General features: G+C 52.1%; 2 protein-coding genes across 3 annotated transcripts in view; both read left to right on the forward strand.

Annotated features, from left to right (window-relative positions):
* ASAP3 (ArfGAP with SH3 domain, ankyrin repeat and PH domain 3) overlaps positions 1 to 2,648 on the forward strand; it is a 47,372-nt gene extending 44,724 nt beyond the window's left edge. Inside the window, 3 exon segments of the mRNA XM_027109784.1 lie at positions 267 to 294; positions 297 to 359; positions 1,297 to 2,648. Coding sequence (XP_026965585.1) covers positions 267 to 294; positions 297 to 359; positions 1,297 to 1,371 — 166 coding nt within the window. The 3' untranslated portion in view covers positions 1,372 to 2,648.
* Positions 2,649 to 4,994: 2,346 nt separating this feature from the next.
* Positions 4,995 to 13,789, forward strand: part of TCEA3 (transcription elongation factor A3) — a 37,435-nt gene continuing 28,640 nt past the window's right edge. The window contains exons 1-4 of one of the 2 annotated variants that reach the window (XM_027109786.1): positions 4,995 to 6,121; positions 11,071 to 11,133; positions 11,892 to 11,997; positions 12,478 to 12,613. In XM_027109786.1, the coding sequence (XP_026965587.1) occupies positions 5,858 to 6,121; positions 11,071 to 11,133; positions 11,892 to 11,997; positions 12,478 to 12,613 (569 nt within the window). In that variant the 5' untranslated portion in view covers positions 4,995 to 5,857. The remainder of the gene's footprint in view (positions 6,122 to 11,070; positions 11,134 to 11,891; positions 11,998 to 12,477; positions 12,614 to 13,789) is intronic. The other variant, XM_027109785.1, reaches the window with a different exon arrangement.

Raw genomic sequence — 13,789 nt, forward strand, 5'->3', positions numbered from 1 at the left:
CTGTCCCCACCTCCAGCCCAGGATCCAGTCCTCTCTTCCTTGCAAAGCCTTTCAGTTTGGAGTTTGGGGAATAGATATGGTGAACTTTTCAGTGTGGAGGTCAGTTCTGGGCCTCTGGGGCCTGTGATGCACCCAGCCTGGGGGCCTCGTGGACTCTCTACCCACCCAGTCCAAGCCCCCAGCCTTGCTCTATCCCTGAGCCCTTCCCCCTACTCTAAGGGGCTCTCTGGGTGCAGGGGTCACCTTGGCCTTTCCGTGTCTTCCAGCTCTGAGAGCACTCGCTCCTATCGGCGGGGGGGGGCCGGAGCCTGGAGGACTGTCCTTCAGCCCGGCAGCCTCTACCCAGAAGGAACATGCCGGTAAGACTCCGGGACTGTGGTTTGAAGGGCGGTGAAAGGGTACGTGGGAGGCAGAGCTGGTCAAGAGTAAGTGTATTAGGGCGGCAGACCTCTGTCCAGGACTGGGGGCAGCCATCATTTGCCCAGTCCCTGTTCTGTTGCTCCTCCTTCCCCAGTCCAGGATGGGTGCAGCTGGGGAGAGCCCAGGCCTTGAGAGGCGGCAGAGATGACAAGGCCCAAGCTCTGACTGTTCCCCAAAGGAGGGTGAGCAAAGCTGTGTCAGCCAGGCTGGTCGCTCAGAGAAGGAAGCACTCCCTGCAGACGAGGAAGGATTAGGGTGGCCGTGTACCAGCCATTGGTTTGCACAACTCTCCTCTTATACAGGAGTCTCCTGGAATCCACTGAAACTTCCAGGCATAGAGGGATGTGACAGGGACAAGGCAAGAGCTGTCATCCTTAATCCAGCTTCTCCCTGCTGAATCAGTCTCGCACAATCATACATATTTAGATGAGGAGCCTGGGAGTGGGCATAGGACAGAGGCAGTTGTGCCGAGAAGGAAGCCATCTCTGTTCCTGGTTCCCCTGGGGATTTGTCGGGGTTGGCGTTGGTTGTCTGTGTTGAGAGTAGGGGATGGAAGGAGCTGGGTCTCTCTAGGGAATCATCATCCTCAAGTCTATCAGAGTCAGGTACCAGACACAAATGTGTGTCTACAACCAGGTGTCCATCACCCAGCATTTAGTTGATGCCTGTTGTTGAGACGTGTGTGATAATAAGAGCCTGGGCTTTGAAGCGTGGAGGTCTTGGAAAAGGTCTTGAAAAAGCTTCTTCAAGCTTCAGCTTCATCTGTAAAATAGGGATAATTTCATGTTCCCACAATAGGACCTTTTGAAACTGAGATAAACGGCTGGTGTATAACAGGTGCTTAAGAAATGTCAATTTTCATCCTTCTCTTCCCAGGTTGGCTTCACTGAAGGAGACGGTTCAAGGACTGGGGTTCTCCCAGCAAGCTCTGTGCAGCTTTTGCAAGACTAGCTCCTTACTAGCCCTTGCACGCCTGAACCACCCCCATGCTGGATGCCAGCATTCAGAGCTAGGACTTGAGCCTACAAGACTGGGGAGCTGAGGTGTTTATGCCCTGGGGTCTTGCTGTCTCTGTCCCTTGTGCCTCTGTGGCTGGCCTTCCTCCCTGCCATGGGCCCACGCCCCTGCCAAGGACACTGGGCCCCTCCATGTTAGGGCTGATGGTGGTTTGTCTCCATCTCATACCTGCCAGGGACCAGGGAGCCCTATGGCTGGACCCAAGTGCTCCTGACCCAGCTCCAACTGCAGAACCTCCAGTCCCTCATCAGACCAGGACTGTGTTTCTTCCATCAGTCTGGGGGGCTCTAACCTGCCTTCATTATTCTGCAGGCCAGGGATTCTGCCAGACTAGGGACTGTCTTCTCAGCCATTCACTAGCCTAGTATTCTTTGACTGAGTTCTGGCTCTGTCCATTCCTGTGCTAGGCACTGCAGATGTCACAGGAATAAGACAAAGGTCCTAAAGATGTGGTCCCTTTCTGGGCAGCCGGTCCCACGAATTAGGCTTGGAAATGGACAGGGCTAGATTCCAGAGGATGGTCCTGGGCCTAGGGGCAGACTGACAATCAGCTGGCTTGCACCTGAATAGCACTGCAGTTGTCTACAGCCTGTATCCATTCTGGTTTCTCAGTGCCCATGCTGTACTGGCTGTTAAATAAATATTCTGAATATCACTCCTTTTGAGGGACAGCACAGCCTTGCTGGGGACCGCTGTTATAATAGATTCCCAGCCAGGAAGTAGAGGAGGGTTCACCCCCATTTGCTTACTCTCCCTGATTTAGCAAGAATGAAAGGAATAGTCTGGAATGATTATCCTCACTTCTCTCCTCTTTCTCAGTCAACTCAGGAACCTTCCAGTCTCGGGGCAGGAAAGGGCCAAGAAAGGAGAAAGGAGAGTGATAGAAATGGAGGGTGGAGACTTAAAGGTTCTACTTCCCAGCGCCAGAAATTCCACCGTCGCTTTCAGGCCCATATTGGAAAACAGATACACCTAAGCCACCATCAGTCTCTAACAGGTCAGCTTTATAGGCCCTGGGCGCTGGGATGGACCAGGACAAACAGGGGAGGCCAGAGGATGCCAATGGCCAATGCAGCAGCCTGGTCTGGGAGGCTGCGCTGTTTACCCTGGAGACCTGACAGGTCTGTGATCCCACAGGAGCAAGGTTGTCTTCAGAGCCCCCAGTGTCTTGTTATTTCACTCATCTCTAATAAAAGATTTTTCAGAGTAAATTTCAGTGGTTTCATTTATGTTCTCTGAAGAGCTATCGGGAAGGGGAGGGATTCTTAGGGCTTGGAATTCTTTCTCTAGACCTGCTAAGAGGGACAGCCTGGTGTACAGCAGTGGTTTGCAACCAGGGGTGATTTTCCCCCAGGGGACATTTGACAAGGAAGACACATTTTTTATTCCCAACTGGAGGGTGCTGCTGGCATCTAGTGGCTGGAGTTCAGGGATGCTGCTAAACATTCTTCAATACACAGGCCAGCCCCCGCGAACAAGGAATTATCCAGTCCAAAATGGTAATACTGCCGAGGTTGAGAAACCCTGGTGTGAGGAAAGAGCACTGGACTAGGAGTCTGGAGACTTGCAGTTTAACTCTGCCACAGTCCCTGCTTATTTGTGAGGTGATCCCAGGAAGCACAATGGTTAGTAGGGATGTGAAAAAAAAGGAACGTGCCTTCAAGTTATCCCATCAGGAGTGAAGAAATTGGTGTATTTACTACCAACTCTGGTCTCTCGCTGGTTCAAGGGTCCTTTCTGGGGGTGTCAATTCCTAATTCTCTACTTCCAGGCTGCCCTGAAGCCCTCAGTCAGAGAGATGCAGGAAGCTGTCAGAGGTGTGTCCAGGAATTGCCTGCTGGTGACCTCCAAGGTGGATGGGTAGGCAGAGGGGATGTAGAGAGTACTGACGTGTCTGATACGGTTGAGCAGGGCAATCCTGGGCCTCACTGGGCCTCAGTCTTCCAATCTGTACAAAGAAAGGGTTGGAGTTGATGTTTTCTTAGGGTCCTTCAAGCCCTGAAGTCTTAGCTTCTTTTGATGTCAGTCAACTCACAGTGGGAGCTGGGTAGAAGTTTGAGGAAACTAAAATCTGCTTCTAAAAGCCAATCCTAAGTAATTGCAGACAGCTGTCTCTTCAACCCAGAGGAGCTTGCTTGGGGGTTGGCCAAGAAGTTTTAGTCTAACCTCCTAAAAGCGGCCTAGAGTGCTTTTCATGGTCAGGCCCCACCCTCCTCCGACTCTCTGCCCCTCCCCTCCGAACACCCCTCTCATCGCTGTGCTGTAGCCACACCAGTTTTTCCTTCAACCACCGACACGTGAAGCACCCTCCCTTCCCCAAGCTTTGAACATTCGGAACTCCAGGAGGACTGATTTGTACCTCTCAGGATGCTCAGGGCTAAAAGTTCTGGCACCTAGTAGGTGCTCAATAAATATATGTATAAATGTTTCTTCTTCTCTTACTTTAACACTCTCCTCCTCCTCCCGCCAACTCCCACTGAGCACTTCCACCCAAAGTTTAAACTTCATTTCTTCAGAGAACATGACACCCCAAATGGTGCAAGTCCCCTCAGCTGTCTGCAAGTTATCCTCTACTTCTTCCTGACCCTCACCCCAATTGTGATAACACAGAATTGATGGTGTACGTATTTGTTTAAGGTTTTTCTTACCCATAGACTGAGTCTCAAGCTTGCTGGGGCTGGGGCTGTCTTATTCATTGCTTGGACATTCAATACGTATCTGTTGAATGAATGAGAAACTCACCCCTTCCTACCTTGGTCCCAGCACAGTTAGAAGATTTAACCAAAATTTTAGAAATGGAGACCTGATTGAAAAACAAGGTGCTTATTTGGGGTTTGCTAGCACTGCACTCCTGGAGACACAGATTCAAGAAGCGCTTCAGGGCTTCCCTGGTGGCGCAGAGGTTAAGAATCTGCGCTCCGCAACAGGAGAAGCCACCGCAAGGAAGAGTAGCCTCCGCTCGCCGAGTCTAGAGAAAGCCCTCCTGCAGCAACAAAGACCCAAGGGGGCCAAAAATAAATAAATAAACAAAATAACTAAAAAATATATATATATATAGATAGATAGATAGAAGCTCTTCAATTGTGTTCTGCAGGACTACAAAATGGGGAGGCTTATGAAGGCAGAAACCGCAAGGTTACAGTTAGTTACAGGAGTTGTTTGTCAAGAATTACAATCGGAGCTGGCCAGAAGTAAAGGTGCTTATTTAATAAGGATTGGTTGGGGTCCGAAATGGTTAAATAATTTCAAGGGGAGACCTTGAGACCATAAGGTTTGCAGCTGGCAAGTGTTGTTCTGAGTACTCTGGTGATGTCCATGGATCTGGTAGAGCTCAAAGAAAGTTCAGGTTTTCAGTGATGCAGAGATGTGTCTGAAACCAGATCCTCAACTGCTACCGGACTCCATTTTTTTTTTAATCGGACTCCATTTTTGTATGCCTGAATTGTGATCACTCTGTGTTAATTTCAATTTGTCATCAGAAGCCAGGTGAGTCCACCCTGTGATGGAGGATGAGGTTCTCTAAGTTTCTCTCAGGAAAGTCTGGAGATTTCACTGAACACTCCAAGCCACAACTTCCCATCCCCACACACAGCGGACCATTTTTCATGCCTCCCTTCCAGGCCCATAAGCACCCCCACACACACTCCACACACATATAGGTCATTTTCTATCAATTAAACTCACGTTTAGGAAAGGATCTGGGTCTGCTGGGGACACTTGGAAGGTCCTTCCACAGGAACACAGATGTGTGCACAGCTGTGGAGGCATGATTCTGTTTCCTCCCTTCCAGATCCAATCCCACTGGGGAGGCAGTGTCCTGACCCCGACTAAATAAGGGGCACATGCACCTGGACACGGATTTCTCAAAGTTTGGTGCGCTTAAGAATTTCCCAAGCCCTCACTACTCAAAGTGTAGTCCGTGGGACCAGCAGCACTCGGAGAGCTTGTTAGAAATGCAAAACCTCACTGTAACAAACAAAATTGAGGGCAACAGTGGGCCTGGATACACGCGTGTGCACGAATAGTGAGCACAGGGTAGGACAAAATTGGATTTAATGATCATGCAAAATAATGTGATTCAAGCATACCAAACTGCCTCCACTTGGGCATAGGCATGAACTAGGTCGGCCGGCTGTGAGCTGCAACGGTGCAGAGACACGGGAGCCCAGAACTCTTCTGGAAGCTCCCAGGGCACCCTCGGGTGCCCTCCTCGCCGCAACAGCCTCTTGTGGCCAGGGACGACGGCCTCCCCATTCGCCAGAGAGCCCTCCTTCCCAAATCTCCCTTCAGCTCCCGGCGCCCCAGGACCGGCCCGAGGTGGAGGGCCCGCTCTCGCAGCCTCGTCCCTCTCTCGGGTAGCCCGACCGGCGGGCGCGGGCAATCTTTGCCCCGGCGAGTCCTTGAAGTCTATATTTAGTGCATGCCACCCCTCCCCCACTGCCGGGAGGCAGGCGGCCGACGGGGTGTGGGGGGAGAGCCCCGCCCCCGCCGGGCGTGTGTGTCGGGTGCGTCTGGGGCCCGCGCGGCTTGCGCGCCCTCAGCCTTTGCGCCTCCTGCTCCCGAAACCCGGCTGCCGCCCCTGCGCCCCTCGTCCCGCCGGGCGTCGCGGGCCAACATGGGCCAGGAAGAGGAGCTGCTGAGGATCGCCAAGAAGCTGGAGAAGATGGTGGCCAGGAAGAACACGGTGAGGCTGCAGAGTTCGGGCCACAGCCCCAGTCCCCGGGAGGCGCGGCGCGTGCGAGCCCGGGAGTCCCGGGGGCCCGTGCTGGCTGGACGCCCGGGAGGCGCGTGCGGGACTCGGGGACCGGAGGGAGGCACGGCCGGGGCAGGGCTCAGCGCCCCTTGGGGACTGCTGGCACCTCGGGGTGGGCGTGTGCATGGCCCGGGGCTCCGGGGTGGACCGTGCCGGCCCCAAAAACTGGGCTCGTGCACGTACGCCTGGACCTGCAGGGTTGGGGCCCCTGGGTAGCTTGTGCAGGGCCCGGGAAAGAGAGTGAAGAGACCGGCAGCTGGAAAAGGACTTTCGAAGCCCCGGGACTCGGCGTGTGCGAAGCCCCGGGACTCGGCGTGTGCAAAGCCCAGGGAGCGGCAGTGACTGCGGGACGGGGGAGCCGGAGACTGGGGAAAACAAAATCCTGGGTGACCCGAGAGGGGGCAAAGAAACTTGAACTGATGAGGGGTGCTGAGCCGCGTCTACGCCGCACCCCGGGAGTGGATCTGGCGGAGAAAAGCGAAGGGCCTCGGATCCCGCAACCCCACAGCTTGAGGCTCCAGGAGCTGCTCTGTTTGCAACTCTCCCTTTCCTTGGCCGAGGGTTGGGGCCCAGGCGGGCGGGGGCCGAACAGGTGTCGGGCAGCCGCTGCGCCCATGGGGCCCGCGGGGCGGGGGAAGGGGGACCGGCTGCAGGCCTGAGTGCGGGGCGGAGGAGGCCGGGGGGGAGAGAGGGGCCCGGAGGTTGCGGGGAATCAGAGATGGAGGCCTTACCTGCGGATCCCTGAGCGCTCAGTGCCAGGAGCCCTCAGCGCGGGCCGACTTGAAGTTAATATTTGATCCTCCCTGTGATCTTTGCCTCAAGTTGGCTGCCGCCCTGTTGCCTAGACAAGCAAACTTGGCCTTGGGACGGAGAGGGCTGGAGCTCACCAGGAGAGGGAAGAGAGAGGAGGGTAGGCCAGCAGGCAGGTCCCTCACTTTGCCCTGTCCCAGAGCCCTCCTCCTCCCACCATTTGTAGGCATATGCTGGAGCAGGACCTGCGTTTCCAGCACATTCTGTAATCCTAGGAGCTTGAGAGAGGGATGGACCCTAAGGGTGGTTTTAGAGCAGGGAAGAGGGAGAGGTCACTGGATCCATGGAGTGTCAGGGAGCTCTCCAGTAGACATGGGCAGTAATGAGTTGGTGTCCATATAAAGACCAGAGCCTCAGTTTCTTCATCTGTAAGAAGATGAGATTATCTACCTCCTGGGAAGGAATGTCACTGGATTTTTGTCTCTGCTGGTGGTGGTGAGGGTGGAAGAGATGTGAAACCCTTAGGAAGACCTGGACTGGTGCTTGGGAAGGCTTCGAGAGTGACTCCTGCTTTTGCACAGCCAGAGGAAACACACAAGCCTGCAGAGTGTTGGGAGCCCGCATGCCAGGATGCTCCAAAGTCAGTGAAACTGAGCCTCAAGTCATCAGGCTCAACTGGGGGCGGCAAGCCCAACCCGGGGCTCCTGAACCAATTTCAAACTCAAGTAGACGAGTTATGCCAGCCCTGCCCCTTGCTGACCCCAGGTTTGGGCCAGGAGATTCTGGACCTCTGCGTGAGGGGTGTGGGGGCAGCTTAGGAGACCTGAGAAAGGCAGCTTGGCTGAGGAGGAAGGGACCTGCCCTGGCCTCCCCTCACTCCTTTTATGGACCTAGACCCACCGCTCTATTTTCCCTCTCTGGCCTCGATTTCCTCTTCTGCGAAATGGGAAGAGGAAATGGTGTCCCTTGGTGAGGATTCCTGTGGAAGTACCCAGAGCTTTCTCCAGGAAAGATGCAAGTCTGGCCTCAGGGTCCCTGTAGCACAGAGCCAGTCTGCAGCCACGTCTGCGCCTGGGTTCTTGGCAGCATCTGGATGGGCACAGAGCTCTGGGCATGTGACCTAGAAAGGTGGGGCCTGCTCTGGGAGCGAAAGTGGGCCCGCCCAGTGGTGGTTAGGGAGAGGAGGACACACTTCCTGTAATAAGACGGATCTTCCACGTTGCAGCTCAGGCCCGGGGTTTACTGCCAATTACTGAAGTCCCAGCAACTTAGAGCTTTTGTCAGATGCTGGGAGCACACAGCAACTGTAACAGCTTCAGACTTACAGCCAAACATCCTCATGATCACACACAACAAACATAACTACATACATGCAGCCACACACAATATATGAACATATATCACACACAACTATGAACATAACTACATAAAAGACGTGGTTACTGACCCTGGCATGACTGACACACTGACCATTATATTTGCAGAAGGATACACAAAAACAACTACACACATGCCTACACGTGTGCATACACACATAAGCTACACCCCGACATGCAAATCTACAAACTTAGCAGACAGCCACACTTACATGTTCAGACATGTTATGACACGGCCATCATCCCTCAAAGACAAATAAACACATTATGCTTCGAGCAGCGTACACACAGCAGCTCCCCACCTGGACCAGAGATACTGCCGGCTGAACATCCCATTCGTGCATGCAGAGAGACACAGCTGGCAACATTCGCACAAGACTTCGTGAGTCCAGCTACAACCCAGGCTCACGGCTGTTCTCCAACATGACCCAGTTATACAGTGTGACATGCAGAGGCACACGCCCAGTGGTGAGCTGGAACTGGCTTAACACTGTTGAACTTTCAGGAATTTTGCAAGCCAGTTGTTAAATACAGCCATTATTTTTAACATTAAATTATACGTTTACAATTAAATAAATTATATTAAAAACAAAGGTCATAGGGCTTCCCTGGTGGCGCAGTAGTTGAGAGTCCGCCTGCCAATGCAGGGGACGCGGGTTTGTGCCCCGGTCCGGGAGGATCCCACATGCCGCGGAGCGGCTGGGCCCCGTGAGCCATGGACGCTGAGCCTGCGCGTCCGGAGCCTGTGCTTCACAACAGGAGAGGCCACAGCGGTGAGAGGTCCGCGTACTGCAAAAAAAAATCAAAGGTCATAAATACTCCAAAATCATCACTTCTTTATTATTTTATTGCATTTTACTGTCATCTATGGTCTGGAGGTTGTTTACTTCTGTTATATCAATATGGTTTCACATCACACATCTCTTCCCAATACCTCCTTCAGGTCAGTCACAGCATATTGGTATCTTGACATTGGCCATGGGAGGAGTATTGACACCACAGAAATGGGCAAACACTACAAATCAATTTTTTTCCTTTGAGAACTTGTTGTTAAACATTGACCAACATACCACTGCACTTACCCATGTTGATATTTCATGATTGCACATGTCTAGCCAGACCTACGTCCATACCTACCTACATGGTTGTATATTGGGTCGAACCCAAAGGGCCTAAGTTTGAATCCCAGCTCAGTTCCTATTTCTCTTCTCTGAAAATGGGATAATGATTCTGTAAAAATGGGAATAGTAATAGGACCTACCTCATGGGGTCATTGAGAGAGTTAGAAGAGATGATGCATGTAAAATACTTAGAACCGTGTCCAGCAGGTAATAAGCCTTTAACTGGTGATACATGCAGGCTTATATGCCCACAAGTTCACGTGCACACATCCTCAGGTCACACCTTGGAAAACAGACTATGAACCCAAGTTCTAAGGGAGGCTGAGGACTGACAGAGGGCAGCTCTTGGGATGTGGCCCAGGAAGACTAATAGGGAGGGGCTTGGTGGCTGGCAGTGCACAGTGGGATCAGGACTCGGGCATACAGAACACAGTCAGCTGCTGCTCCCCAGGGAACCCATCTCAGCACCGGAGACCGGGGCTGGCTTCTAGGAAGTGGGTGGAAAGAAAGAGAAGGCTGAAATGGGTCAGGGGTTGTTCAGGGCCTGGCAGCCAACAGCTTTTCACATCCAAGCCTCCTTTCTTCCCCTCCCACTCTCCCCCCCTGCCTTCTGCTTTCTGCTTTATTCATTCACTCAGGGAGATGCTCCCTGAGTGATGAGTTCAGCATGCTGAACCCGGAGGTCTCAGATATTAAACAGTCCTCTTCACCGGAGAGAAAAGAAAGTACATGTCCACACAAACACTTGTACATGAACGTTCCCAGCAGCTTTATTTGTAATTGCTGCAAACTGGAAACTACCTAACAGTCCTATTAACAGGTGAATGGATAAACAAATTGTGGTATATACAGGCAATGGCAAACAACTCAGAAATAAAAAGCTGTGGATCTGTGCTACAGTGCGCATGAATCTCAAAATGATTACAGAGTGAAAGAAGCCAGATGCAAAATTCCATTACAGTCACTTTCTATAAAATCCTTCAAAACGCAAGCTCATCTAGAGGGGTTGGGGGTGCAGCGAGGGACGTGTGACAAAGGGGCACAAGGGAAATGTCGGGGATGCTGACTATGTCCTTATCTTGACTGTGGTGATGGTTTCAGGGGAGTATATGTATGTCAAAACTCATCACATTGTAGCCTACAACATGTGCGTTTTATTGTATGTCAGTTATACCTCTATAAAGCTGTTTAGAAAAAGCCACAGTCCTCAACCTACAGACGTTCCCAGTTGGGAAGTGAGGGGAGGCATATATACAGACATAAAAGCAGAAGCAATAAACCATGAAGCAATTAATTTTAGAGGAAGAGATGGGGAAGGGAAGAGAATGCCCAGTGGAAGGAACAGCAGAACCAATGGCTGGGGGTCAGGGTGAGTGGGTAGGGCTGGACCCTTGCTCAGAGGGGCTTGAAGCCAGCTGGGTGGTGGGAGGTGAAGTTAGAGAGCTGGTTTGAGGCAGAAGCTTTTCCTTCTGTCCTTCCGTTCTTCGACCACTTGGCTGCCTGTATCCTGTCACTGGAAGAGTCTCCTCCCTACCTCCTGCCACCCTCCTTCCCACTGAGACCACACAACGGTCAGAGAGGGGCCTGGGGCAGACCCCACGGGCCTCAGCCCTCACCTTGTGGCCTCCCACAGGAAGGGGCCCTCGACCTTCTGAAGAAGCTGAACAGCTGGCAGATGTCCATCCAGCTACTCCAGGTGGGTGGGGATGGGCAGTGCCTGGAGTGGAGGGTGACTTTGTGGGGTAGGGAAAGACCCTTTAGGGGGAACCTTCCAAGGATGGGGTCTGGGAGGAATTTCTGAAGGGAAGGCGGCAGGATGGGATCTTGAGGTACTCTGGGGGTGGGAACCCAGGCCTTTAGATGATGGCAGGGTAGCTTCTAAGCCCTCGGGGCCCTCTGGGTCTGGGGGAAAGACTGACTTGCTTTCCTTGTGTACCCCAATTCCCAAGGCCCTGGGCCTGTGGGATCCAAGAGGCCAGTGACTCAGGGAGAGGGAAAAGCCCCCCATTTTTAGATCCTCCATGTGTTACCCATGTAGCCCCCAAACTTTACCAGAAGCTCTTGGCCCTGAAAAATCAGCAATACCCAAGCTGTAGTAGCCAGAGCTGTGTCTTAAGCTGAAATTTGAACTCAAAGACATCAGGGGACAGAGAATAGGGAGGAGTCCTGGTCATCAGCCAGACCCACCACCACTGCTCCAGCTTTTCACCAGAGCCGCAGTTACCCATCCCTGCAGGGCGCTGGGCCTTGGGCACTGACCTCACTCAGGACAGCAGGTCAGGGCCTCACTTATAAGGTCAGGGTTATTACCTCAGCCACAGGTCCAGGCTGGGACTCGGGAGAGGCTGCGCCAGGGGAAGGGGGCGATTGAGCTGGGGCAGGTCTTGCCAGTTAGGGCAGCCAGTCCAGTGGGTCCTAATTCCCAGGCCAGCCACTAACCCTGACGCTTTGCAGACCACCAGGATTGGAGTTGCCGTGAATGGGGTCCGCAAGCACTGCTCTGACAAGGAGGTGGTGTCCTTGGCCAAAGTCCTCATCAGAAACTGGAAGCAGCTGCTGGGTGAGAGGGGCAGGGTCGCTTGGGCCAAGTTTTCCTCCCAGCACCTGGATGGACGGTGCCCAGCTTATAACAGGCACTCAGCGTATGGTTGTTGAATGACTTAATAAGTGACAGATGGCCTCTAGTGGGACTGCCAGTGCTTGTCTAAACAAGTGGGAGATTTGTAGATGGGTGGGTTTTCCTGTACATGTTCCTGTGTATATATATCTGTGTTCTTGTGTGTTTGTACATATCTGTATATACACATTGATATGAATATGTGCATAGGTGTGTGCAAAGGTCTTTCTGTCCCCATGTGTGAGCTTCGGTTTGCACACACATGTGCATATTGGATATGCGCTTGTTTCTAAACAGGTATTTGTTGGGGGAGGTGGAGGCTATCTCAGTCCCTGACCTTTGCCCCTTCTTCCCCAGGTCCTGGGTTGGGCTGAGACAGAGAGTTAAGGAACAATGTTACCATTTTGTTTTTACACTCCCCAGCACCCCCTAAAGGAGAAAAAGGAGAGGAAAGAGTAAAAGCAAAGAAGAAGGAAAAAGGGCTTGACTGTTCAGATTGGAAGCCAGAGACAAGCCTTTCTCCACCAAGGAAAAAACGAGTGGAAGAGCCCAAAGACAGGTATTTTTTCTGGGATGGAGAGAAGGGAGCTGACACTTGTCACATCCTATAGCAACACCTCTGTTTATATAACTTCATTGAATCCTCACACACCAGGAGGTGGTTATTGTTATTATCTCCTACAGTGGCCCCTCTGGGGGTCTTCTTGGCTCAACCAGACAGACTCACAAGACCCAAACAGGCCATCCCTGACATAGGCTTTGCCTAGAAGGATTCAGGGACAGGAGATGCACTGTGCCAGCAGGGTAGCCTCAGGTGTTTCTCATCACCAAGAGTTCTCACAGGGGACCACGCAGCGTCCAGAGCTATTCTCTGGCCCACCCAGGTGACATTCTCAGGTGCAGAGAATGAGACCACAATGGGTAGGAACCCCCTGACTTAGAAGCCCCACGTCCTAAATCTTATAACAGTCCCATAGACAAAGTTTCCAGGATCCCAGCAAGGGCAATGACCAGTTACAAGAGCAATGACCACTGCACTCAGGGTAGCCCAAAGGCCGTGGTTTTCCACTAATCATTTATAGTTCTTTCATAGCCCTTCCTGTCTAGACACAGTTTACCAATCAGTACTCATTTGCACTAGAAGCAACGCTGCCTAGTAGTACAGCTGACGTTCCACCTTTGGCAGGGTTCCAGGTAAATGGGGCTAGGAACTTGTCCACAGAGAAGGAAAAGTGTTTTGTTGGCTCTTTATTCAAATTGCCAATTTGCGACGCAGAAGCTGAAGGTTGGGGAGCAGGGCCTTTCTCAATATCACTCAGCCATTATGTGACAGAGTGGGATTCCCATCTTTGTCTGTCAGGCCCCCAGACCTCTGCTGAGGTCTCAACACCGTGCCCATTCCCCTTTGCCCACCCCAGCCAGGGTCCCCCAAAATGCGTGACTTTCTGTTAGACCCAAATGCCTTATCCATGACAGTAGATAAAAGCCTTCATGGATGGATTAGTAAGTCCTACCTATTCCCTGTGTGACTAGAAAGATCACTTAATTCCTTAGGGAGGGGGTCATCTGATAGATAAGGGGGTGAGACTAGATAACACTGAATGGTACCTGATGGTACTAGATAATACAGATAGTATCGTGATATACCAACATTTTTAATGTACATACATTTTTTGCCAAGTATATCCACTACAAGGTATTCATTTTAAGGAATTAATCAGATTAAACATACAGA

Source organism: Aethalodelphis obliquidens, unplaced genomic scaffold, assembly GCF_003676395.1.
Source record: "Aethalodelphis obliquidens isolate GAN/ISIS:26980383/991018 unplaced genomic scaffold, ASM367639v1 scaffold9, whole genome shotgun sequence".
Taxonomy (NCBI): domain Eukaryota; kingdom Metazoa; phylum Chordata; class Mammalia; order Artiodactyla; family Delphinidae; genus Aethalodelphis; species Aethalodelphis obliquidens.